Source organism: Didymosphaeria variabile, assembly GCF_027946475.1.
Source record: "Didymosphaeria variabile strain IMI 356815 chromosome Unknown scaffold_1, whole genome shotgun sequence".
In the NCBI taxonomy this organism is placed as follows: Eukaryota; Fungi; Ascomycota; class Dothideomycetes; order Pleosporales; family Didymosphaeriaceae; genus Didymosphaeria; species Didymosphaeria variabile.
The window spans coordinates 4,731,304-4,755,574 of NW_026611620.1; the positions used below are offsets into that span (position 1 = coordinate 4,731,304).

General features: G+C 51.9%; 10 protein-coding genes across 10 annotated transcripts; 8 read left to right on the top strand and 2 right to left on the bottom strand.

The window, feature by feature from the left end:
• Positions 1-1,091: 1,091 nt before the first annotated feature.
• On the top strand, positions 1,092-2,827 carry N0V89_001531 (uncharacterized protein; the record flags this gene model as incomplete). Its single annotated transcript, XM_056210342.1, has 4 exons — positions 1,092-1,397; positions 1,454-1,816; positions 1,867-2,670; positions 2,723-2,827. The coding sequence occupies 4 exons, from the start codon at positions 1,092-1,094 to the stop codon at positions 2,825-2,827; spliced, it is 1,578 nt and encodes a 525-aa protein (XP_056077164.1).
• A 1,093-nt stretch (positions 2,828-3,920) lies between these two features.
• N0V89_001532 (uncharacterized protein) lies at positions 3,921-5,645 on the top strand (the record flags this gene model as incomplete). Its single annotated transcript, XM_056210343.1, has 3 exons — positions 3,921-4,311; positions 4,357-5,105; positions 5,160-5,645. 3 exons carry the CDS (start codon positions 3,921-3,923, stop codon positions 5,643-5,645), a joined length of 1,626 nt encoding a protein of 541 aa, XP_056077165.1.
• Positions 5,646-6,296: 651 nt separating this feature from the next.
• Positions 6,297-9,448, top strand: N0V89_001533 (uncharacterized protein; the record flags this gene model as incomplete). Its single annotated transcript, XM_056210344.1, has 3 exons — positions 6,297-6,593; positions 6,642-7,244; positions 7,784-9,448. The coding sequence occupies 3 exons, from the start codon at positions 6,297-6,299 to the stop codon at positions 9,446-9,448; spliced, it is 2,565 nt and encodes an 854-aa protein (XP_056077166.1).
• A 212-nt stretch (positions 9,449-9,660) lies between these two features.
• N0V89_001534 (uncharacterized protein) lies at positions 9,661-11,288 on the bottom strand (the record flags this gene model as incomplete). Its single annotated transcript, XM_056210345.1, has 2 exons — positions 9,661-11,035; positions 11,095-11,288. 2 exons carry the CDS (start codon positions 11,286-11,288, stop codon positions 9,661-9,663), a joined length of 1,569 nt encoding a protein of 522 aa, XP_056077167.1.
• Positions 11,289-12,188: 900 nt separating this feature from the next.
• ZCF27_1 (Zcf27p) lies at positions 12,189-13,651 on the top strand (the record flags this gene model as incomplete). The annotated part of the gene is made up of 2 exons (XM_056210346.1): positions 12,189-12,545; positions 12,728-13,651. 2 exons carry the CDS (start codon positions 12,189-12,191, stop codon positions 13,649-13,651), a joined length of 1,281 nt encoding a protein of 426 aa, XP_056077168.1.
• A 361-nt stretch (positions 13,652-14,012) lies between these two features.
• Positions 14,013-15,458, top strand: N0V89_001536 (uncharacterized protein; the record flags this gene model as incomplete). Its single annotated transcript, XM_056210347.1, has 1 exon — positions 14,013-15,458. The coding sequence occupies one exon, from the start codon at positions 14,013-14,015 to the stop codon at positions 15,456-15,458; it is 1,446 nt and encodes a 481-aa protein (XP_056077169.1).
• Positions 15,459-16,955: 1,497 nt separating this feature from the next.
• Positions 16,956-17,696, top strand: N0V89_001537 (uncharacterized protein; the record flags this gene model as incomplete). The annotated part of the gene is made up of 2 exons (XM_056210348.1): positions 16,956-17,136; positions 17,191-17,696. 2 exons carry the CDS (start codon positions 16,956-16,958, stop codon positions 17,694-17,696), a joined length of 687 nt encoding a protein of 228 aa, XP_056077170.1.
• Positions 17,697-19,456: 1,760 nt separating this feature from the next.
• On the top strand, positions 19,457-20,743 carry N0V89_001538 (uncharacterized protein; the record flags this gene model as incomplete). The annotated part of the gene is made up of 1 exon (XM_056210349.1): positions 19,457-20,743. One exon carries the CDS (start codon positions 19,457-19,459, stop codon positions 20,741-20,743), a length of 1,287 nt encoding a protein of 428 aa, XP_056077171.1.
• Positions 20,744-21,636: 893 nt separating this feature from the next.
• On the bottom strand, positions 21,637-22,977 carry AIM18 (Altered inheritance of mitochondria protein 18 mitochondrial; the record flags this gene model as incomplete). Its single annotated transcript, XM_056210350.1, has 1 exon — positions 21,637-22,977. The coding sequence occupies one exon, from the start codon at positions 22,975-22,977 to the stop codon at positions 21,637-21,639; it is 1,341 nt and encodes a 446-aa protein (XP_056077172.1).
• Positions 22,978-23,158: 181 nt separating this feature from the next.
• Positions 23,159-24,197, top strand: N0V89_001540 (uncharacterized protein; the record flags this gene model as incomplete). Its single annotated transcript, XM_056210351.1, has 3 exons — positions 23,159-23,188; positions 23,234-23,552; positions 23,599-24,197. The coding sequence occupies 3 exons, from the start codon at positions 23,159-23,161 to the stop codon at positions 24,195-24,197; spliced, it is 948 nt and encodes a 315-aa protein (XP_056077173.1).
• Between the last annotated feature and the right edge of the window lie 74 nt (positions 24,198-24,271).

Genomic DNA, 24,271 nt, shown 5'->3' on the forward strand with positions numbered 1-24,271 from the left:
GAGGAAAAGTCCACAGCAGTCGTGGTTAATACCTACACGTGAGTTACCTCTCTCGGCACTTTTATCTCGTGCTGTTAGACAATGTTCATAGGAGTGGCTTTAATTCGACTCTTTAGTGTTTTAATAAGTAGTTATACATGTATCTAAGATAGAACTATAGTAAGAAAAGTAGCTACCCTCTCTCACGTACCATAGGTACTCTCCGGGAACACAGGTACCGAAACGAGGACCATTTGTACTTCCAAGAGACCCCGGAAGCACAACCGCTATGTACAGTAGCCTCCGATTGATTTTTTCAAGCCACGACAAACATTATGCAAGTGTAGGTCTGCTGGAAGCGACGTGGAGTGGTACCAGGTACACTCGACCCGACGTTCACAACCGAGGGATGACGTAATGCAGACACTGCTCCTCAACAAACCGCTCCGTATCGCGGGATGACTTAGCCGTTAGAGCTCGGCAATTGTACCTATTGCGACCATCACTCAACTGCCGACCAGTACTAAGATCACGACCAACTCCTATCGCTCTTACACAGCATAGCCGCTGAATCGGCAGTTAAATTGCTCGCACCATCTCTCCAAGAAAGACCGAGCGTGGTACCCGCCGAGGCAGAGCTGATGGACTGCTATAGGCACGTTCGTACCAAGGGCATCACGCAAACCCGGGAGCGTGAGGCATAAGCTCGGGATCAGCGCCATTTATATGAAGAGTATATGTGCCATCGCCGGATACCAGCGCGATGGAGGAACGCGGCGCAGGATGGGACCTGTGTATCCCGCCCCCGCGTTGTCAGTAGTACACAAGCCAAGTACCCCATTCCCTTTGAGGGGTTGGCGGGTCTTTATCTCCGCTGACCTGATACTGCACTACGAGAGTTATTCAACTGCCGACTCGCATCATCACGTTTCCAACGCGGGCACGGCCACTATGCTAAGTCCCGTGCGATCGAGAGCGTGTTGCTCGCACGGCAATCAGGGCTGCAGAGCGCGGCTGCTGCACCTCATAAACGGCCGCCGCACCAGCCAGATATGAAAGCTCAGCCATCGCCTCTTTAATTGCAACTTCGCTTTAATTCAACATTAGCCACAATGCTGCTCAACGGAGTGTTGCCGCTGCTAGCTCAGTACTGGCCAATCGTTTTGGTCTCGCTGACGCTTGGCTGGCTGCTGAACAATAAGTTCTGGAAGGGCTTGAATCGGTATCCGGGTCCTTGGTTGGCTGGTTACACGAACTGGTGGAGGTTTTGGGATGTGTGGGGGAGGCATCACCATTGGACTATCATCAAGTTGCACCGCGAGCACGGAGACGTGGTGAGATTGGGCCCGAATGTCTTATCCTTTGCGGATCCGAGGGCTATCAAGGTCATCTATGGACTGAACAAGGGCATGGTCAAGGTATGCTTACTTACGCCCTGCTGTCGTTCGATCGGTGAAGGCCTAACTATGTCTAGTCCGACTTCTATCCTGTGCAGAATGCTGTTGCGAATGGTCATCGACTTCAATCACTGTTCTCTACGGTCGATGAGGACTACCACGCGAAGTATCGTCGCTGTGTCAACAATGCCTTTGCCATGAGCTCCCTAGTCAACTACGAGCCGCTGGTCAGCTCGACTGTTGGCGTATTCCTCGATAAGACGCAAGAGATGTATGCAAACACGGGGAAGACTTGCAACTTCAGCCAGTGGTTGCAGTACTTCGCTTTTGACGTCATTGGAGATTTGACCTGGAGTAAGAGGTTGGGGTTCGTTGAAGAGGACAGGGACGTGGACGGCATCATTGGCTTCTTGCAAGGCTTCTTGAGTTATGCAGGCCCGGTAAGCTACAAATCTCGTATTTCTTCTCGCTCGTTACTAACAAAAGGTAGATTGGCCAAATGCCCATCCTCGACCTCTTCCTGGAGAAGAACCCCATTTCTCTCTTCTTCCAACGCATCGGCCTAAGCAAAACCGTCTTTCCCGTGACCCTCTTTGCGCAAACCCGTTCCAACGAACGCGCAGGCCAGATCCAAAAGATCAAAGCCTACGGCCTCCCCGAAGACCAACCAAACCCACGTGGCGTCGACCTCCTCTCGAAATTCGCCCAAGCAGCCCACGACCACCCCGACTTCATGGACGACACCCGCATCCTCTCATCCTGCACCTCCATGGTCTTCGCCGGCTCCGAAACGACCGCCATCTCCCTATCCAGCGTCTTCTACTTCCTCCTCAAGCACCCAGCCGTCTACGCCAAGCTGATGCAAGAACTCGACGAAGCAGTCACAAACGGCACCATCGAACCCCGCACCGACAAAACCGTCTCGTGGTCCGAATCCCAAAAACTGCCCTACCTCGACGCCGTCATCCAGGAATCCTTCCGCATGCACCCCGCCGCCGGCCTCATCCTAGAACGCATCGTTCCCCCGCAGGGCATGGACATCCTCGGCGCCTTCATCCCCGGCGGCACCATCGTCGGCTGCAATCCCTGGGCCTTGCACCGCCGGCCGGAGATCTTCGGCGATGATGTAGAAACGTTCCGCCCTGAGCGCTGGCTCGAGGCGCCGCCAAACAAGCTTAAGGAGATGAAGGCTACGATGTTTCAGTTTGGGGCTGGGGCGCGCACGTGTATTGGGAAGAATGTTAGTTTGTTGGAGGTGTATAAGTTGGTGCCGAGTTTTTTGAGGAGGTTTGAGGTGAGTACTTTTCGTGAATATCCAAGGGCAACGTAGGCTAACGCAGCTGCAGATTGAGCTTGAGCGACCGGATGCAGAGTGGAAGACGCATAATGCGTGGTTTGTGAGGCAGATGGATTTCAATACGAGGTTCAGGCCGAGGGAGAGTGCGCCGTGAGCGGAGATGGGAGGGAGTGTGGGGGATGGTATGGTGTTTTTGATTGCGATTTAGCGTTTCCTAAATTGGATTTTGCATGTAGGCTTTAGTGAGTACTATTATTATCTTAAGATCATGTAGTAACAGTCTTGGAGCAGGCAATGACATAGAACATGATTAGTTAAAGAACATGTTTCTGATTAGACTAACATTGCTCGAGTGACAAGAGTCAACGGCACTTCTAAGCCAGCAGATTTCTTCTACTTCAATGCACTAGCGCATCTGGGAGAGTTCCTTTCCACATCTTCGACGGAAGGGATCTTGGGTGATCACATGAGCAATGGTTAGAGGTTCATCCCAATAGAAGTTCATCCCAACGAAAGCTTATCCAGATAGGAGCTTATCCTAATATCGAGTTGATCAAATGAGGTCGCCTTTCACGAGGAATGCCAGCCTTCGAATATGGAAGGGACGATATTCCGACCATGCTATGCCACAAGGCAAATATGCTATGGCCATAATTCCCGCGTCTCGTAGCTTCTAGGGCGAGCGTAAAGTTTAAGTTCATCTACACGGACTCGAGTAGGAAGGGGCCCTTCCCCATCGTCGTAATTTATCGCTTCGTTTGTCTTCTAGCTCGGTTTGTATGTTTCTATTGTCGTGCCTCTTCCGCGGTTTGCGCCTCATGAATGGACCTCATCCACGTGTTGTGCGCCTACAAACGCGCTCGCAAACGAAGCATCCGTGTTGTTCGATGCATCTAAGCAGCCGCCTCGTTCACATTCTCTTGCTCTAAGTGATGCATTTCACGCGATGTACCCTAAGCGGGCCACTTGGCCCACGACCTGCCGCTGCTTTAACTTTAAGTCCAACGAAGTGGAATACCCACTGGACGGTAGGGCACTTGCGAGAGTCCTGAGCGTGCAAAATCTGCCCTTGCCGCGGGCTTCAGAACGTGCAGCGTACCCATCGACCCGAAGAACACACACTCCCATAGTATAGAGCTGCTAGAAATTTCCCGCGCATCTTCACTGGGAGTTTGGAAACCTCAACCTCCCGACTACCCCGCCCACGTCGACTCTCTTAGAGGACACCCGCTGTTGTCACATACAAAATGTTCCTAGACTGGTTTGTTTCTACTAGTATGGAGAAGCCGACCGATGTCTCGTTGGCTGAGCTACGCACCGCTGCTTGCGACGTATCTTCCGTGGAGAAGCAGAGCGCAGACAGCAACGCAACAGCTCCAACGACCGCGGAAGCCGAAGAGATGGATATGACTTCCATCGACAAGGATTCAACAGATAATAAGGCTACACCATTGTCGGACAAGGCGCATATCGACTCTGTAGCTCTAAGTCCTCTAGCAGTACAGCCCTCTGATCATGGCGCCGCTCCTGCCGCAGAGGAAACAACCAAAGGCGACAGCGCAACCCCTTCAGCGGTTGTGGTGCCTGATCAGGCGAGCGATTGGAATTCCGTCATTATCGATGAGACTTACACAGAGAGTAAGGCTACATCTCGAACTGACCAGGCGCATACTGACGCTATAGCTCTTTCTTTGGATGCGTCGCTCCCCGACGACGACGCCGCATATTCAGTAAACAACGAGGACGCCCACGAACCTGGGACCGTAATGCCAGCAAGCGCACAAACAACCCCGCAACCTCTAAATAGTGCCCAGGCGGAGCAATTGGAGTTCAACGACGAAGAGGTCCCCCTAAAAGAGGATGCTGATACGTTTATCATCACCAAGCAGAACTACCCCTCAGAGCGGAACGGCACGCTCAAGAACGAAGTGGCTGCAGCGGTGTGCACACCTGTGGCCACCGCCTCGAAGGCCGGCGAGGCTGTCAAGCGCAAAGCGGAGGATATACTAACACCAGGCACGTTGAAACACGTATTGGATAACATGAAGGCCACCGTAACGGACGGTGCATCTGCTTATGTAAACGGTGTCACAGCGGGCTACGATTTCCCAGAGATTGCGGGCCGCGTGATCGAACCTATCGTCAACATTGCCGATAACATCCCTTCTCGTGAAGAGACCAGCAAGTTTGTCGATGCGATCACAGATAGACTTCAAGAATGGTTCGGGAAGCGCAAGAAGCGCCGGTCGACGGAACCGGACATCCTCGATCCAGACAACATGGCGAACATGGAAGATGCACACCAGGTGTTCGCTCGCGAGATGGCTGCGAAGGCGCGGCGCTTCTTGGTTTCTTATGGCATCTGCCACCAGTGGCAGGTTATGTGCGACCGAAACACTATAAAGTGGCATTATGAGCTTCAGCGCGCTTTGGTAAGTACTCTCGAGCCACTTCGGTTAAAGACCAGGGCTGACTTAGCAACATAGGAGGCTTTCTATCTCGAGCACAAACAGTACATGCGAGCCGAGGAGCTCATGGATGCAGAACCCTCCTGGTTTGCTGATAAGCAGAAAGGCTGCTTCGTCTTGATGCTGTTCGCTAAGTGGGAGGTAGACGACAAAGCGGACGTTGGTGGTCGCGACGGGCTGCTCGCCACGGACTTCGCGCTTCCGGAGATGTTCTGCAAGGTATCGACGGCCGACATATGTCCTGATCCTTCTTCCGTGGCCATTGAAGACATCGACAACGAGAATGGCCTTGAGCACGAGGAGGATGGCGTTTTCTGGCTGAAGGATGATGACCACGAGTATGCCGACGAAGAAGAAGATGCCGGAGAGGTCTGGCTGGACGAAGGCACCGACCGGGAAACCGAGACCTCTACGCCTGACGATGGGCGTGAGGATGGTGTGATCTGGTTGCATGATGACGCTGACGAGGAGAGCGAGTCCACCTCGGCTGTTGCAGCGATGTGACGGCGTACTCTTAACAGCTCACCAGCAGATGCGACACTCCTCCTGATACCAATTCGCACCCTTCTTCCCCAATTTCTTTCCATACAGCCCGCCGGCGCGTCCAGGCGGCCATCATCTCTTTGGGATGTCTTGTCATGAGGCTGCCAGTTGCAGGTACCATTGCCTACAGTCGGGCTTCGCGGCTTCGCCCTCTGATGTTATTCATTCCGTCGCAAGTAGCCCACTTTGATATGATCCTGGCAGATGTAGACTTGGAGAAAATCCATAAAAGTGTTTTTGTTGCAATGTTGACTAGCTTGCGTATCTCGTATCCCTGATGTGTGAAACTTCACCTCCTGCTTGTTTTCGTACAATATACCAGTCCGAGCAGATATGCTCCTGAATAACGAATGCACCCAAGACGGCGAGGTGCTCGTTCGTTAGCCATGAAGAGAGATGAGCTCGACGAGGTAGAGGAGGTGAGGTCTAGAAGTGGGTCTAGCGGCCGTGCGCCAAGCTAGACGCGACGCGCATGCAGGGATGTTTGTTTGGAGATCGCCCACTCCTTCCATCTGTGTGATCTCATTGTTTACCGACGACCGAACCCTACATATTGCAACCAAATTCATGACGGACCTTCGCTACGATCGATAGCCGCTCGACACCAATGCAATGCACCCGACTGCCTCCTCCATAGCGGACTATGCGCGCAGAAATCACCATGTTGTCGTTCCACTACTCTTCTCCGTCCTCGCTGCAACCGCAAACGTACACGCACCCGTACAGCACCAGTTACTCATAGCCTCCGTATCTTGGGCCGCCATATGCATACCAACGCTCTTCCGAGCTGGGCTCGGATCACCAGATGCGGCTAAGAGGAAAACACATTGGCTGGCAGGAGGGTTTTTGGCACTTTCGCATATATGCGAAAGGGCAGCGTGCGACAAGGAGGGCACATGGTCTACCAAGGTATGATTGGTACGGCCTGCAACGATTAATGCCACTGATATCTTTTAGGGCTTGCTTCCTTTGCTAGCCGTCTTCTTGTCTGGGAGAGGTGGACTCTTCAAGCACCTTGCCTTGCCCACTCACGCTTCGTCGACGAACCCCGCAAAAGAGAGCGCTGCAGCCACCGAACAGCAGACTCAATCGCCGTCTGTCCGCATACTGGCCGTAATCACCCTCTCCGCGAGCCTCGCCTTAGTCACGGGCTTTACTGCATCTTCCACATTTGCCCTCGGCATCAGTAGCGTCATATTCGCCGCTGTCGGCTTCGTCCTGTTCGAGTCCGCTCTGAAGTCGTCAAGCGACGACGAAACCTTTCTTGAGTCATCACAAGTACCTATCAACCGCAATCTCATGCGCCCAGGCTCAGGCAATGGACTTATACGGAGGGAGCAGTTCGTTGTGCTTCGAGACGTGGCTGTGGTCATGGCTTTGGTCTGCGGTCTGGCAGCCTATCTCATGGAGCCGCCCATCACTTCCTCTACCATTTCGTGGGAGCCGGTCTACCGATTTGGTGGCGATTCAGTGAAAACAGTCCGGCATTACCAGACAGTCCAGCTCGTCTTGGTCCTCATTCTTGTCAATACCCTTCTCAATGCATTGATATTTCTTATAGTAAGTCCATCTATACGGTATCTGCGCACAGCTGAGCCCCCTTCTTGCTATTCTGTCATCCCCAAACGCGTTAGGGGTAGCGCAATAATGCATCATTCCCGTCATACAGAGCTGGTTTCAACTGAGCATTGGGGATCCCACGCATCTGTTCATGATTCGCTAATCTTTACTTCCAGCTTTCGCGCCAAGGCGTCGTACATACTTCTTGTCTTTACGTATTTGCGTACATATGCTCTAGACTGCGCTTAAGCGCCACGATTTCTGGCGTCTGGTTCACGCTTCTTTACGGCATATCAGCTTTCGCCTTCCTTTCTAGTAGTCAAACATCTTCAATTTTCGATGTTCGGAATTCTGTGCGACTGAAACGGGGTCTGTTTTGCGTATCGGCATTTTCGGTTGCGTTGTTTTTCTTGCAAGATACCCTCATAGCGCGACATGGCCTGCCCCGGGGCGACCTTACCTCCTTACATACATCTCCTCCTGCATCTCCGTATCGGCCTGCTGGCATGGACATGGCCAAAGGACACCCCGCTGCACAGCTCATTGATTCCGCCGAGAAAGATTTCCGGGATTTGCTTGGTAGGCAGTCCAAATCACTAGGAGAAGCGGTAATCGAATACCGTCGACGAAACGGAATTACGCCACCACCATACTTCGATAAATGGTACGAGTTCGCCACTCGCAACGGTGTTGTACTCATTGATGAGTTCGACACGATCACACAAACATTGCTTCCGTATTGGAGTTTGAAGCCTTCTACAATCCGGTCGCGGATTAGAAATGCCCTGGGCAATGAGGATAGTGCATTGATCGCCATCCTGATACGCGATGGCAGCATAGCCAAAGCGGAGGGTGAACCTGATTGGCAACGAAATGCTACCGCCGGAATGATGGAGAAATTCGTGCAGTACCTCCCAGATATGGACTTGGGATTTAATATCCACGACGAACCACGAGTAGTAGTGCCGAATGATCATCTCTCAGCAATGGTCGCAAAGGCGCAAGAAGTCTTGTTCGCACTGGCGAAGAAAGACCTGCCTAAGAATAGCTTCTCCCCACGTCCATCAGACGTTTCTAGCGGGAAACGAATCGAAGAAGTGAGCTATAGTCGCTTCAATAGATTCGCGCATCAGCAGACATGGACACATTCACGCTTGTCCTGCCCCGCACGTAGTCAAGCACAACAGTTCGAGGACCAGGTCGTGGACAATCTGACTGCATACGCTGCTGGCCCGCTGAACTATGTGCTTAATCAAACCGCCTTTACCGACATCTGTAATTCACCCTCTTTTTCGGGATCCTACGGCTTCTTCGAGCGCCCGAACGCATTTAGCGTTGTTCACGAACTCACGCCCATATTCTCACAATCGAAGATATCGAGCTTCCAGGACATTCTGTATCCAAGTCCATGGTACTGGTATGGCAAGGTAGGCTACGACGACTGGCACGACACTAGCTGGGAAAACAAGACGAACAGCCTCTATTGGCGCGGTTCCACCACCGGCGGGTTCAGTCGTAAAGGGGGCTGGCGCCGTCAGCACCGACAGCGCATTGTTCGTCGCCTCAATGCCCTCGACAAAGCAAACATCTCTGTTCCCGTCAACAACGAGGACGGTACTTCTTCAGTATTAGCACATCAGATACAAGAAGTCGACCGCACACTCTATAAACCCCTCATCGATGTCAAGTTCAGCCATATCGGACAGTGTGACCCGGGGGACTGCGATGCGCAGAGGGAGTTCTTCTACGTTGCTGAGCATGCTGATGGCCAGGATGCCTGGTATTACAAACATCTTCTCGACATGGACGGCAACGCTTTTTCGGGCCGCTTCTACTCGTTCCTGAAGTCCCGCAGCTTGACATACAAGATGGCGGTGTTCCGTGAGTGGCATAATGAGTGGCTTAGGCCATGGGTCCACTACATCCCTTTCAGTCTCATCGGCGACGAACACCTGGATCTCGTGCGGTGGTTCTCTGGTGTCGAGGTCAAGAAGGGTGAAGGTGAGAAAAAGGAAGCAGATAAAGGTGGGAATGGCGACAGCCTAGGGGAGAAGAAGGCAAGAGAGATTGCTGAGAGGAGTACGGAGTGGTCGGGCAAAGCGCTGCGCAATGTCGACTTTGAGGCCTGGCTCTTCAGGCTCTTGCTCGAGTATGGTCGTGTTATCGATGATGATAGAGAAAACATCGGATATCCTGGGCCTTGATGCGATTCATGGGACAGGCTTTTTGGATATACTGGCACGACGTTGTGTTTAGACAAGGCTAATGAACTTACGACTTCCGACTTTGTGACTCTACAGTCCACCATGTTCTTACATGCTTGCACCCGGGATCCCCAACGAACGTTTGGGCAACGAACAGTCTCCGCAATCCAAGCCTGCATGTTCAGATTGATTTAAATGGTACATTGCATTCTTTACGCGATCGTCTCGTCGAGCTCATAGGAACCCATCTTCCTCGGTGGTACACGAGCTGTAAACAGTGTGTCGATCTCGCGGTTCGTGCGCCCCTTGAGCTCCGGAACGTACAACCAGGACCCGAACGTTGCTATCGCAGCAAGACCGCCAAAGACGAAACCGACCTTTCCCTTCAGATTTGCCTCGTCAGGATTGACCATGTACGGGACAGCAATGTTCACGGCCACGCCAAGAACAGATTGCGTGGCCGTTGCGAGAGCGGTGGTATGCGCTCGGAGTCCCATACTGGAGGTCTCACCTAACAACACGAAAGCCATGGCACCAATGGTCATGAAGTAGACAAAGGCGTAGATGACGGTGCAGGATGCTTGTACCCATTTAGATGGCCCAGTTGGTATGACGTCCATAATGCCGATCAGAAGTAGCAGAGTTGTGAGGGCTGCCATACCGCAAATGAAGACCTTACGGCGGCCATAAGAATTGACGACGAACCAGCTCGCGATATTGCCGGCCACACCACAAGCCGTGACGCCAACACCCAGGTCAAAAGAGCGACTTGTGTCAAGCCCAGCAAGTTGGAAAAAGTACGTCGAGTAGCCGAGCACGAATACAATGCCGACGAAATGTTGGCATGCGAATACACCGGTCGAGATGCAAGTGCGCAGGACATTGGTGCCCCGGAAACAATCGACAAATTTCGACTCTTTCTGGCTTTCCTCTTCTTGAATCGTGACTTTGAGCGTCGCAAGTTTATCGCTTACATCGGTATCTTGGCCCCATAATTTCTGCAAAGCACTGAGAGCTTGACTATCCTTCCCGTTACGGACGAGATACCACGGAGATTCTGGCGTCCATGGCAGGCCGCACAAGAGGAACAGCGAGAAGAACAGTTGAATAGCGAAGGGTGCAGCATATGCCCAACGATCGGGCCTCTCACCGAAGCCCTTGACGACTGCATTCGATAACAACTGCCCAATAGCAATACCTAGGTTGATACCAGCTGTAGAAATACCTCGGAGGACCACAGGTGCGATCTCACTACAAGCAAGAGGTCCGATCGTGAGGTAGAAGCCAAGTCCAACACCTAGGATGAGCTTCGCTGCAAGGAAGGCGCCCTTACTAGGAGCGAACATCTCTCCAAAGGCGCCACCGGTGCAAAACAAGATGCCGCATAGCAGTGAAGCTCGTCGACCCATCTTATCTGCAATCGTACTGCAGGCGAACCCGCCGAAGAGCATGCCAACTGAGCTGATCATGTTGAACGCAGTCTGCCAGCTGGCGGGTAAGACAGCTTCACCCTCGAAGATGTACCCGAAGTCTCGGCGGAAGGAGGCGACGGAGATCATAGCTCCGTTGATCTGGGCATCGAAGCCCCTATCGAAGCAAGTCAGTCAATGTTCTACATATTTCGATTCGTACTGTTTTCCTCTTACCATCCAATGGCACACATCGACCAGTAAAACGACCAACCGATCAGGGCTGGATGTTTCTTCCAGACTTCTTTCAGGGTGAGTTGGTGCTCATTGATGTTGTCGGCAATTGCACCCTTGGTCTCAGTCACGCTGTGTATCAGCTCGTGGGAGTTGAGGGCTTCCTCATGGTGGGTGACAAATGACGGCTTCTCCATATTGGATGCTCGTAAAGAGGAAAGGAAAGCAGGTTCAGAGACAGCTGCTCCCGAGTATTGATCTTTTCCAGCAGGACATTGAGGGCGCTTTATACTGCTGGAGACGATGAAGCTTCGCGTTGATGACGGGTCTGGATGCGGAGAGACCCTGGTCAACCGAAGTGGTGCCTTCGATGTACCATGCACCCAGCGACATGGATGCCGCGTGCAGAGCGGAGACGAAAAGCTGGGGTAATGTGGAGGACGACACTCCGCGATAGTATTTCAGTCTAGATCCGTTTGGGGTATGGTGATTGTGCCCAGAGGCTTGCTGGCAAACCTAGTCTAGCCTGAGCAGGCATGGCGCTCACGACTGCCGCCAGATGAGCGACACTCCGCGCTCTGTCTTTCCTTCTTCCACCGCGCGCAACCCTTAACACAGACATGGACTCCTCCCAGCAACATCCGACATCCCCACAAGTCCCTACACCGAATCTTAGTACTGGTCAGAAACGACCCGCACCACGTGGATCGGCCTCCTACCCCCGCAAACGCGCTGTGACAGCGTGCCAAGTTTGTCGTGCACGTCGAACCAAGTGCGACAATGCGAAGCCGGCATGTTCCTTCTGCGTCAAGGTTGGCGCAAAATGTATTCAGGCACCGGTAGATCTCTCGAGCTTCGATCCTGCGAGCTTGCAAATACTACAGCGTCTCGACGATCTAGAACAGCTTGTTCGCGATGTCGGCAGTGGCAGCAAAGACGTTTCCGAGCCAGCACTGGGCGAGACGAAACTTGATCGATCGCAACTATTGCCATGCTCAATTGATGATATCCTAGAATGGGAGTCTCTGAAAAGATTGCGCGCAGGTCAGGCATTGAGCACTCCGGCATTTCCTTGCACCAATAGATCAGCGTCGCAGATGACGACCTCTCCGCCGATATCTGGACTTGATGAATTCGAGCCCCATCGAATCAAGCTATTGCTTGATAACTTCTTCAACTACGTGCATGTAAAGAATCCGGTCTTGGACGAACAGCAAACTAGGAGAATTGTGAACAGAGTCTGCTTGCATGGAATCGATTGGTCACCGGATGCCTGTCTTGCGTTGCTCGTCTGTGCGCTCGGTACCATAGCTACGCCGCTCGACGGGGACTACGTTCATCGCGATTCAGAAGCGTACCGTACCGCTGAATCATTCTTTCTGGCTGCCAAGAAGAGGCTCGGTCTGGTTCTGGGCACATCAACTCTAATCGAGGCACAGTGCATGTTCTTTGCAGTAAGTAGCATGGTCCAATATCGATGAAGGAGACGAGCTGAACCGTAACTAGGGTGTTTATAGCATGTGTAGGTACATCGCTAGTCTAAGCGAGCTGAAACTAAGGTGTTGACTCTTACATAGGCACTTTTGAAAGGATGCCAGCATGGCGGTACTTTATGCAGTCATTGGCTTGCTGTCAGACCTTTCAGTCGTTGATCGCCTTCCGACAGGAGTATGGAGAGCGACTAGACGAGGCCGAACGCCGTTCAGCTGCTGCCGAGCAAGCCATCTATTGGTCGGCATGGAAGTCTGAGCGCGAAGTGAATGACGATCTGAACCTGCCGGGCTTCTTGTTCTCCGAAATCGATATCGCCGGGTACCCAGCCTTCTTCCCGACTCCACCAAGTCATGACGGCGAGCTACCGAGCTTGGTCAATACGGAGACTGCGACACGCGAGAAATTATCATGGTATTTCTACCTTTCTGAAATCTCACTACTGCGACTGTGGCGTCGTATGGCTAGAGAAGTCGTGGACTTTACACCAGAACCGGGGCAGAGCCATATCCTGGGGCTTGCTCACACAGTCGACGACCGTGAATCACAGATCGGGGACTGGATTCGAGCATTGCCAGAGAACATATCCACGCTAGCGCCAGCAGAAGAAGACGAAATATGCCGCTTTGTTCTGCGTGGGCATCTCATCAATGTGTGGGAAATTGTGTACTGGCCATTTGTCAACTGTATCGTTGCTTCGGGTTTACGCACTGAAAAATCACGGCGCATACAGCACATGGCGAACACGGGTCTACAAATACACATCGATCGAATTCATGTAAATCGTCCTGGCTTTTCGCACAGACATCATGGAACATTTGGCATGATCAAGGCCTGCACACGCAGTGCTTTCATTCTGCTTGCTGCTGCGCAGAGCCCCGCTTTTGACGCTCGCGAAGACGATGAGTCTTACGGGTACAGAACTATCTACCATATGCCGCCAGGTTGGCGTGAGGCTATCGAAGAGGTCATCCAATTGCTTGATTCCTGGGAACACGAGTCGGCTGATCTTTCCACCATGGCTGCTACCCTTCGTCTACTATACCGCAATTCGTCGGCCATAATTTAACGCAAAGGGAGACCTCTACTCGAATTGCACAGAATCGCGCAGGTTCAAGAAGAAAGATACCCAACGGCTAATAACGACTCGTATCTGCAAATGCCTATTCGCGCGTGTAATGATGCACGCACACACACTGGTGCACAAAGTCGAACCTAACCATATTCGGTCGATCCCCAGACCTTCGCGGAATGTCGGGAGCTGCAACAACCTCGGACCCACATTTCCCCAGGTCGTGTCTCCGACTGGAACTAGATTAGGGACCCGGATGTAAGCTTTTGGAGAACTCGAAACTGTTTGCATCTCGACGTCGACAGTACTTTGCTTTCTACACCTCGTTCTTTCGGTTCTGACCTTTCCTAACTCCACGATGGCCATTCACACTTTAAATCCATCCTGTCAGCCACTGCGCGTATCTGGCGATGCTATCGTCAACGCCGCTGGTGAGCGTATTGTGCTGAAGGGTACAGCTCTGGGTGGTTATCTCAACATGGAGAACTTTATTACTGGCTATCCAGGCCATGAACACGAGCATCGAGCTGCACTTGCTTCAGTTCTGGGCAAGGAAAAGGCACAGTTCTTCTTCGATAGGTTATTACACTACTTCTTTACTGAAGCTGATGCGAAGTTTTTCGCGTCGCTGGGCATGAACTGCATACGCCTACCGTTCAACTACCGCCACTTCATCGATGACCAGGATCCGACGTCCTTCAAGAAAGAGGGGTTTGATCTTATGGACCGTGTCATCAACATTTGTACAAGATACAACCTGTACGTTGTCCTGGATCTTCACGCCGCGCCAGGTGGTCAGAACCAAGATTGGCACTCTGATAGCGGGCTCAACAAGGCCATGTTCTGGGAGTTCCGCGTGTTCCAAGATCAGGCAATTGAGCTTTGGAAAGCTATCGCAACGCGCTACAAGGGCAACCCAGTAGTATGTGGCTACAATCTACTTAACGAGCCGGCAGACCCTGAGCACGTTCGTTTGATTTCGTGGTACGAGCGTGCAGAAAAGGCCATCAGAGCTGTAGACCCAGACACTATGCTCTTCATCGACGGCAACACATACGCAATGGACTTCACATATTTCCAAAACGTCCTGCCCAATGCCGTCTACGCATGCCACGACTACGCGATGTTCGGGTTCCCAATCCCCGGGCAGCCTTTATATTCTGGTAGCGACGACCACAAGGGCAAACTCAAGCGGCAATTCGACCGGAAAGCGCTCTTCATGCGAGAGAAGAAGGTGCCCATCTGGAACGGAGAATTCGGTCCCGTGTATGCCAACGAGAGTGTCGACCCCGAGGCAGAGAAGGTCAACAACGCGCGCTATCACATGCTGCAAGACCAGCTTAACATCTATGACCAAGACAAGGTCAGCTGGAGTATCTGGTTGTACAAAGACATTGGCTACCAGGGCATGGTCTACGTCAACCCGGACACACCATACATGAAGCTCATCGCGCCTTTCGTAGCGAAGAAGCAGAAGCTAGCACTCGACTTCTGGGGCTGTGTAGACAAAGAGAGTGTCAAGGATGTGTACGCTCCGTTCATCGAAGGCTTGAAAAAGATGGTGCCTGAGCACATCCAGAAGAAGAAGTATCCACATATCTGGACATTCGATAGGCAGGTGGAAAGGGCGGTCAGGGAGTGTCTGATGAGCGAGTATCTGGGATGGGAATTTGCGGAGCTGTTTGAGGGGAAGACGGAAGCGGAGCTGGAGGAGTTGGCGAGGAGCTTCGCTTTTGAGAATTGCATCAAGCGGGATGGGTTGAATCGGATTTTGGAGGAAGATGGTAGGAATTCTGCGAAATGAGTGGGAAAGGATTCATAGGCGCGTTTTCGGTGTTTTGAACGGGACTGGCTGTGTGAGACGTGCACGAGCACTGTTGGCTTCTGGTTTGATGATAGGTTTCCCAAGCTTGAAAGGGAGATACTTGCTCATTTAGATTTCAGATATTTTTCTGAACATCAATGAGTTGATCGATATTGCAGACTTAAACAAGCTTCGTGTCCTGACCAGCACCGTGCTGCAGGGCTCGAGCGTGGACACGGACAAGTAGTATATCACGGAGTATCTGCTCATTGGTCGCATATCACAAAAGCCGTCTCTTTACAATAAGGCAGAGTTTCTGAAAGTAACATGGTATCTAATTGGACAGTATATAGTTGAGATTTGGTATGCTTGACCTCCTTTCCTCCAGTCCAAAAGCGTATCAGCACCTTCTGGTTGAAGTTGAGAAGTGTCCAAGAGTCATTTCTGTGATATCTACATCTTCATCTATGTATCGCATCCTCACCTGTAGAATCCTTCGGAAACTCACGTTGTGAGTGTACTAGTTGATACTTATCAAGTGTTGTCACAACGTTTGGCTCTTGTCCCCACGTTGATGCATTTGCCAATTGCAAAAAGGGTGAGCACGAAGCAACTCTCAGCCACTATCCAACATTTGTGTTATTTGTATATGAGATTGCTTTACACGTTCTGTATATCCTTACTGCAATCGATTTGCTGTTTGATATTGCTTCGATCTCCGAGGTTTGGCAGCGCGGAAAATCTTGCAATGAATATAGGACCTCGAACCTTGAATCGCTTACTGCAAAAGTTAATTTCATGTGGGAAGAAGTCCAATTACTCGGTCTATATATACACGCCATTTCCACCGGAAACACAGGAAACACAGGAAATACAATCACGTTCTCCCAAAAGTTTTGATAGTCTTACCACGGATCTTTTCATCATAGCTTCAACTGATGCATTGTTGGACTGCGGGAACTCCTTTCCCGCCGAGTTGAAGCTCATGATTTTTGGTCCTGTGACGGACTTTCACGAGCCTGTCGATATGTTGACCTGCTCGAAACTCATTGCGGGTCACTTGAAGCCCTTTTTCTCCAAGAGGTTCGAGGACGCAGGTACCTTAATTCTGTGCCCGAAATGTATGTTAGTATAATTGACAGAAGAACAGAAATCTGGAAGGAAGCTTTCTACCGGAACAACACCTTCTTCATCGTGGCCAACCGAATGGGGTGAGATCATGGATAGCGAAATAGTCTATCATTCATCCCAACGGTGATATTGTGATCTTAGGAAGTCTGTAACCCCGCGCAAGGATCGCGCCAAGACAATGATGTCGAGTCACACGTGACCTCGAGGAGGGGACGTATTCACAGACGCTGACTCATTCCGAAGGCACTATGTCCCAAGGTCCGTGCGTTGTTGCGCACATTTGTGTATATAAACTCACTTTACTCTGCCCTCAAGCCCAGTACGTTTCCCTCAACGCTTCGGGGGCATCAACACTAGTCGTCCATCATGTCTCGCGTGGACATCTCGTTTTGGAACCTCTATAACACCTTGCCCGACGAGTTGAAGATTCGAATACTGCAATATGCATTACACTTGTTCACGCACACGCCACTCGACTTGGTGAGCTCCCCCAAGTGTTTAAACGGTCCCTATGACTACCTCCTCTCGCCGAAGTTTAAGGACTCAGGTAAGTCGCCTATGGCCCTTTTGCGTCGATACATCTAACAGATTCGCCTTATAGAGATCGCGAAGGAAGTTTTCTATCGAAATAACACCTTCTCCATCGCACCGGCTACAACTGGTAATAACGTGTTCATTATTCCACCAGAGCAGTACCGGAAATTCATACGCCATATCCATATTGGCATCTTCCCGACCGAGCGCGAATGGGCCATGCTCTCGAACTTCAAACTAAAAGCCCACTTCCCGCGGCTCACGAGCTTGACTGTCAAAGTCGACTTCCGGTTCTGGCGCTCTATATGGGTCCGTACTTGCCGCCACGTGCTCTTGTCAAGCAGACTACTGAATGGGTGCTACCGATGCAGGGAGAAGCTTGGCACGCGTTTCATGCGAGCAGAGGTTTCCCCTATCCATTTTGACGTACGCAAGTTGGAGGTCAAAATCATTCCAAATGCACGTGTCCCGTTTAGCGGGTTGGCTCCGGCGCCTCGTCCAGCTGAGGCGAAGGCGTTTGCATATCTCAAGAGCACGTACGCACAGGACGAGTCTGAGGAGTCGGTTGTGTAAGAGGATCCGTCCTCTATGCGAAACCGCAAACTTCAGGAAGTTCGGAACCGAACGCTATTATGGGATGTCAAGTTTCTGTGGACGTGGAACATGCTTGATTTGGTTTGAGGTTTGGAGATCTCTCGATACGGTTGGGAGAGTTCCATGGAATATGAGTTTATTCATAGAAAATGTGTTATCTCGGCCCGTCGGATGAATGCTGAGGGTTATCCCAGTCATCACATTTTTGGTCGCGTGTTGAAAGACCATAGCTAGATGAAATGAAAATCCAATGCATCAATATCATATGGAGAGAGTGCGGTGACGCTTTGGACTCAATGTAGCCATAACGGGATTGTATCGCCATCGCAGACCTCGTTGCTGTACACCACCAACAGCGTTAACGTGGGCTGGATGTCCGTAAGTAACTCATGAATTTAATAGTCTGGTCTCTTTCTGACGAATGATTTTCAGCGTATTCGAAATGAGAGCAAGATCAAGACCGGACTCCCGAACAGTGTAACTTCGTATGCCCTCGACGCCGGCCTCCCAGCATCTAATATCTCTTCTCTGCTCGTTTCCCTCACGAACGGTCCCGCAGCTGTCCGTGGGAGATATCGGGAATTGATAGCTCGATCTTGTCCGCCATCGGTGCTGGGACGAAGCGCGCCTACGCGAAGGGTCTTTCAACAGTTCACTTGAGTACTATCGCTTTCGGCAGCGTTGCTTTCATCGGGGCTTTATTCGTGGGGGATTTCAGCAAGTACATGACATCGGTCGTCAACAAGACTGTCGCTAGGAAGCTCTCACCGATCAGCGGCACAAGCTTCCGCGTAGCTATGATTAGCGAGGTCTAGCTAGCGTATGTGTACAAGGTTGAGGAGGACAAGGATAGAGGTAAGGTAAGCGATGCAGAGGTTGACTACGTAGCTCTTAGTACTATTAAGCAGCTATCTTACGCCCGTACTTTACTTTTACCCTAGGTAACAACACTTAATCAAATACTAAAGAGTTACTCTAAACCTATTCCCACGAACATCCATGGATTGCCTAACAGCACGTGACAAATTGCCGAAAGAGACTGTCGTTAGGAATCCGAAGCGCGAGGATGAGGTGTTTTAGTTGCATTGGCTATTCGGCGACCTTTGCTGCCTCAATCGAGGGAAGTACGGATATCCTTGGGTCACTACTTGGGTCCAGCACCGAAGTAAGCGTTCATAATTTTCAATGAAAAGTGTCAGTACAAGTAGCATTGTTCCAAGACGGTGAAATTTGGCCGACACGCTACCGATGAGGCTAAAACAGGTCTAGACCAAAACAGGTAGTCGGCGATCGGGCTGCCGTTCAACCTCAGCCTCCGAACCGATCCCGATTTCACTTCGTGCAGTCCAGAACAAGCCACACTTGTGAACCGCAATGCAAGGCAACATACGCGGTGCCCTGTTTCGCTGGAACGTGTGCAACAGCCATGGCGCCACGCGTGTTTAGGCACCCGCTTTCAGTGACATGCCATTGATGGACGCGACTAGTGGTGATGTCACATTACAGTCGCTCGCATTTTGTGTGCCTAGTCGCCCTGTCAGAGCGAGATAATGCGAAATAATTGTCGCGGTGGTTCGGGGTTTACGCTAAGTCTTCGGGCCTTGCAGGTTAGATTTGGCGCTCGGAGGTTGGAAATTAGGTAGGATGTTGATAAATATGGCCTCGCCTTGCCCCTTGGCTAAGCACTACCAACACAAGCAACTTTTCTTCCCAAAGCTTAACAGAGCATCGTTACAATCATGTCTGAAAGGCCCCTCTCCATTCTCATATCTGGTGCGGGCGTCGCTGGGGCTTCTTTGGCCCTGATGCTCGCTCGCCAACCAGGGTTCAAGATGCAACCCATCATCACACTCATCGAGCGCTCTCCAGTACCGCGAACAACAGGTCAATCGGTCGATGTTCGTGGCCCCGCCGTCGATGTGATCCGTAAGCTGGGATGGGAACAGGACATCAAAGCCAGACATACAACAGAGAAAGGCCTGGCAATTCTCAATGAAAAGGGCAAAATCGTTGGATATTTTCCCGCAACAGGCGATGTCAAAGCTCAAAGTGCGACGAGCGAGTACGAAATCCTCCGAGGCGAGCTGACCGAACTGTTACTGGACGGCGTCGACAAATCGAAAAAAGAGGGCGTACAGGTCCAAGTAGTCTACGACGAAATGATCCAATCAATGGAAGACCGAGCAGACGGCACCGGCGTAGACGTCCACTTTGCTCGCGGCAAGCTCCAGGACCAGCGATACGACGTCGTCGTAGGAGCAGACGGCATCGGCTCTCCCACGCGCTCTTTCATCTTCGGCAAAGACGACAAACTCGAACACGTCCACCCGTCAGGAATGTACATTGCTTTCTACTCCGTCCCACGCATCCCCGGAGACGACGAGTTCTGGCACTGGGCTACGTTTGCCCCCGGACTAGCCATCCACCTGCGTCCCCACCGTAACAACAAAACCATGGGCGTGTACCTGACCGTCACCAACGCCAAGAAGGAGCGAAATCCCGAACTGGAGGATGTTGTACGTGCAGATCTTGCCACGCAGAAAAAGTATCTCCACCAGCGATTTCAAAATTCGTCATGCACGTGGCAACTTAAACGCTTCCTCGACGGGCTCGACGCCTCAGACGACTTTTACATGACACATTGGTGCCAAGTCCGCACACCCCAATGGACGAAAGGGCACTGCGTGACGCTCGGCGACGCAGCTTTCGCTACTATGGGTGTGGGCACCAGTCTCGCCATGACAGGGGCTTACTGCATTGCCGGCGAGCTTTCCAAAATCACATCGCCTGAGGAGGTACCGCAAGCATTACAAACCTATCAGGATTTGTTTAAACCGTTTGTCGCGAAGCACAACGTGGATTTCGCCTTCTTTCCACAGCTGGCGAATCCGCAGACTGTGTGGGGAAATTGGGTTTTGCATACTATAGTGTGGTTGCTGGCTTTGTTGCGGGTGCAGAAGTTGGCGGTGTGGCTGGGTGGTGGGGACGATACTCAGGCGTGGAAGTTGCCCGACTATGGATGGTAGGGAGTTACGTACAGGAGGTGCTGTTGATTTCTTGTGAAAGGCAAGGCGCGAAGGCGTTGGGGCTGTTTAGATATCCAATGCTACTCAACTCATTAATTCTCCAATATTTTCAAAACACATTGCAAGATTTGAGCTACACTGCCACTAAGCACGGCGATACTATGTTTGTGAATCTTGAGCAGCTTCATGGGCAGCAATAGCTGCGACAATTGTACGGAGCTCTCTCTCATTCTGGTCAGTGAACGGAATAACCGGCACATTGGGACAGCTTGCTCTAGAGTACGAAGCCAATGAGCTCTACACCGTGTGGAAAGCAATCGACCATTACTTCCATCCGCCCACTACATTACCCGCCACCGTATACCCAATCATAGGACCGAAGACCAAGCTAGGATCACCGAGCGAACAAAAGTTTCCTTGAGCATAGCCTCGATATTTTTTCGGAACGATTTCTATGACTATAACGAGGAGAGGGTACGTGAGTTGCGTCGGGGCGGAGATATCGGGGCGGACAGTCGAGCCGATCACAATCGTATCATCGCATGGGCCTTACGAGCAACTTTCAGCGAACACGAGTTCTGAACACGGACTGGCAAGTATTTGCGATCCAATGGGATCTCTCCATGGGAATTACTATGTGGAAGGACACGTGTGAAGCGCCGCTGAGGAGGTGTTGGTAGCAAGCCTTGTGCATGTCGGAAGTGTGAGAAGGACAAAGTTTGTTCTAGTAGTATGAACGTTCCAGCCTGCTCACTGTAGAATTACTTGCAAGTACTGCGTGAGGAGGGTAACATGATTTCCCATCGAACATACAGCGAGCTCAGAGATGGGTATTCCAGCACAAGTATTATAGTACAGTGAGCCCGATTCACTTATCCTCACACGAAGCTACTTTACAACACCCTGCCCTCAACTGTCCCAACCGGCCGCTCCGTAATAGCAATGCATCCATTCACGATATTTTTCCTCGCCTCTTCGGAGCTTACGTTCTGGCCGCTGAGGTAGAGTTGCCAGACGAGCTTGCTGACTCTCTCATCCCGCACGCTTCCCAGCTTGGTCGTCTCACCCATCTTCTCCCCCTTGTTCGTGTTAATGGTAGGCTGGTACCATGCACCAAACTCGCCATCTTTACCGCGCGTCAGTATCAAGACACTGCCCTTGGGCGCTTTGCCTTTTCCTTGGAAGAGGCCCTTGAACTCCTTCATCGCAAGTCCAAAACTCTCATCCCCAAATTCGCCCTCGTCAACCGGCTTCGGCAGCGAAATTTGCTTGTTTTCAGTAGCTTGTTGGCGGAGAAGATCGGCTTGTCTCTTTCGCACTTCATCAGTGCGAGAGGCGATTCCGCGCATCCACCCGTCTCTCAGATGGTTGAAGTCTGTGCCACGAGTGGGCACGACGCGGAACGCCATGTCGATGCCGTCGACGCCCTTCCTCGCTAGTATTGCGTCCCAGATTTGCGTGCTCTTCTCAGGATCAAGCAGTGCCTTTCTCAGATCTTCCTTTTCGCCAGGAATCAAGGCAGATGCGGTGGGGTTAACGGTGTTGATAAGGTGGTTTTGTAGGATATGTATGTCTGAGCTGCGCACGTACAGACCAACGACGTAGACCTGCACTCGCAGGAACGAAACTTTCCGGATGCCCAGGCCTAGTAATTGATACTCTGCTTGGCTTTCTATTGCTTCAGGGCCGGTGGGAACAGGTAGGCTGATTGTCTTGGGGAAATAAGGCACGTATGATGTGCCTGTCTCGATCAGTTCTATCGTGTCTACGTCTGAGGCCGTGGGATGCTCGGCGTCTGCAGGCGCTGCAATGACTTTGTCTCCCGGAGCTATCACAACCTTCTTGCCCTGGAATTCTTCGCTTGCTGCGCGGGGAGAGTCTGTTTGTGTTGGTTTTGGGGTAATAAGATCCAGGACGCCCCTGCTCTTGGTTTCTTCTTCTTTCTCTTTCTGTGCGTCCTCATTCTCCTCATCTGGTGGCAGTTCCCAGAATCGCACCAGGATGATAGGCGCAATCATTGACAATGCGGCACCCAATGCAAGCCAGTTCCGCCTCCGTATAAGCTGGGCCCGGCGCATTGCCTCGGCGCGGTGCACGGAGACATATTCGAGGTCTGAGAGGTGTTCTCGCTGAGGCTTCGACTGTTGGGCAACACGGCGAAGCTGTGGACGGCTTGCGGGTGCATTGAGACACCGGAAGATAGGGCGGCGGGCCGCGAGGCGTATGGATGTCATCTTGTGTGGTTCCGGCGATGGGTTGGCTGCATGGATAGAGGTGAATGATGGATGTCGGATGATTAGCGGGCGATGATGTCGGTGCCAAGCTGGAGCTTAGCGCGGAACGCGTCCAGTCGCGTTGACCCCGGAGAAGTGCCCCACATTCAACTTATTCTCCTCGAGTTCTTTCAGTCACAGGATGCCACCTTCGTCACGGAAACGCAGAGCGGTAAGCCCTGGAAAACTTGACTCCTATCACCTCTGATCATAGTAGCTGCTAGACGACGACGATGAACCCACACCGACTCAAAGGCGGCACACGCAAGTTGACGATGAAGTAGACGAAGCAGAGGAAGACCACGGTAGCGGTAGCATAGCACAGCTGTCGAAGAACCTAGTCCGATATGCACTCTCCTGCGAGTTCTCACGAATGCCTATCAAACGACAAGATATATCACAAAAGGTGCTTGGATCGCACTCGCGAGCATTCAAAGAGGTCTTCGCCGCGGCAAATACGCATCTCATGGACGTCTTCGGCATGCGAATGGTAGAACTTCCAAACAGAGAGAAAGTCACGCTGCGACAGAAACGCGGTATGTCCTATGACCACGTCCCATCTCACCACCTGACAACGTCCAGCTGCCGCAGGTTCAGATTCGCAGTCGAAGAACAGCAACACATGGGTGTTGCAGAACATCCTCCCCGAGAAGTATCGTAGCCTCCCTGTCATGGGCCCCGGCATAGCGCCCGCACCCGACGAGAACCACGACGTGCCCGACGTTGATGGCGCGTACATTGGTTTATACAGCATGGTTATCTCCCTGATACTGCTGTCCGGCGGCACGTTGTCTGAGGGGAAACTCGACCGCTTCATGAAGCGCATGAACGCGGGAGACACGACGCCGGTTGACAGTACAGATAAAGTCCTCGCGCGTATGGCCAAGGACGGCTACATTGTGAAAATCAAAGACACGCAGGGCGGGGATGAGATTGTCGATTATATAGTGGGGCCGAGAGGCAAGGTGGAGGTGGGCAAAGAAGGTGTCGCTAACTTCGTGCGCACCGTGTATGGTGACGATGTGGAGGACCTAGACGGACGACTGAAGCGTAGCCTCGGGCTTGGAGAAGACGTCGATGCGAACGCGGTGAACGGCGAGCCTGCTGCGCCTGTACAGAATGTCGGCCGCCGACCGGCGAGGCAGCAAAGGCGTGGACAGGACTCAGACGATGAGTATTAGCGATATCTGCCAAGATATATACTGCAACGTGAGGGTGGAGGTGGGCGATCGACAGCAGAGGAGTCGAGATCGGA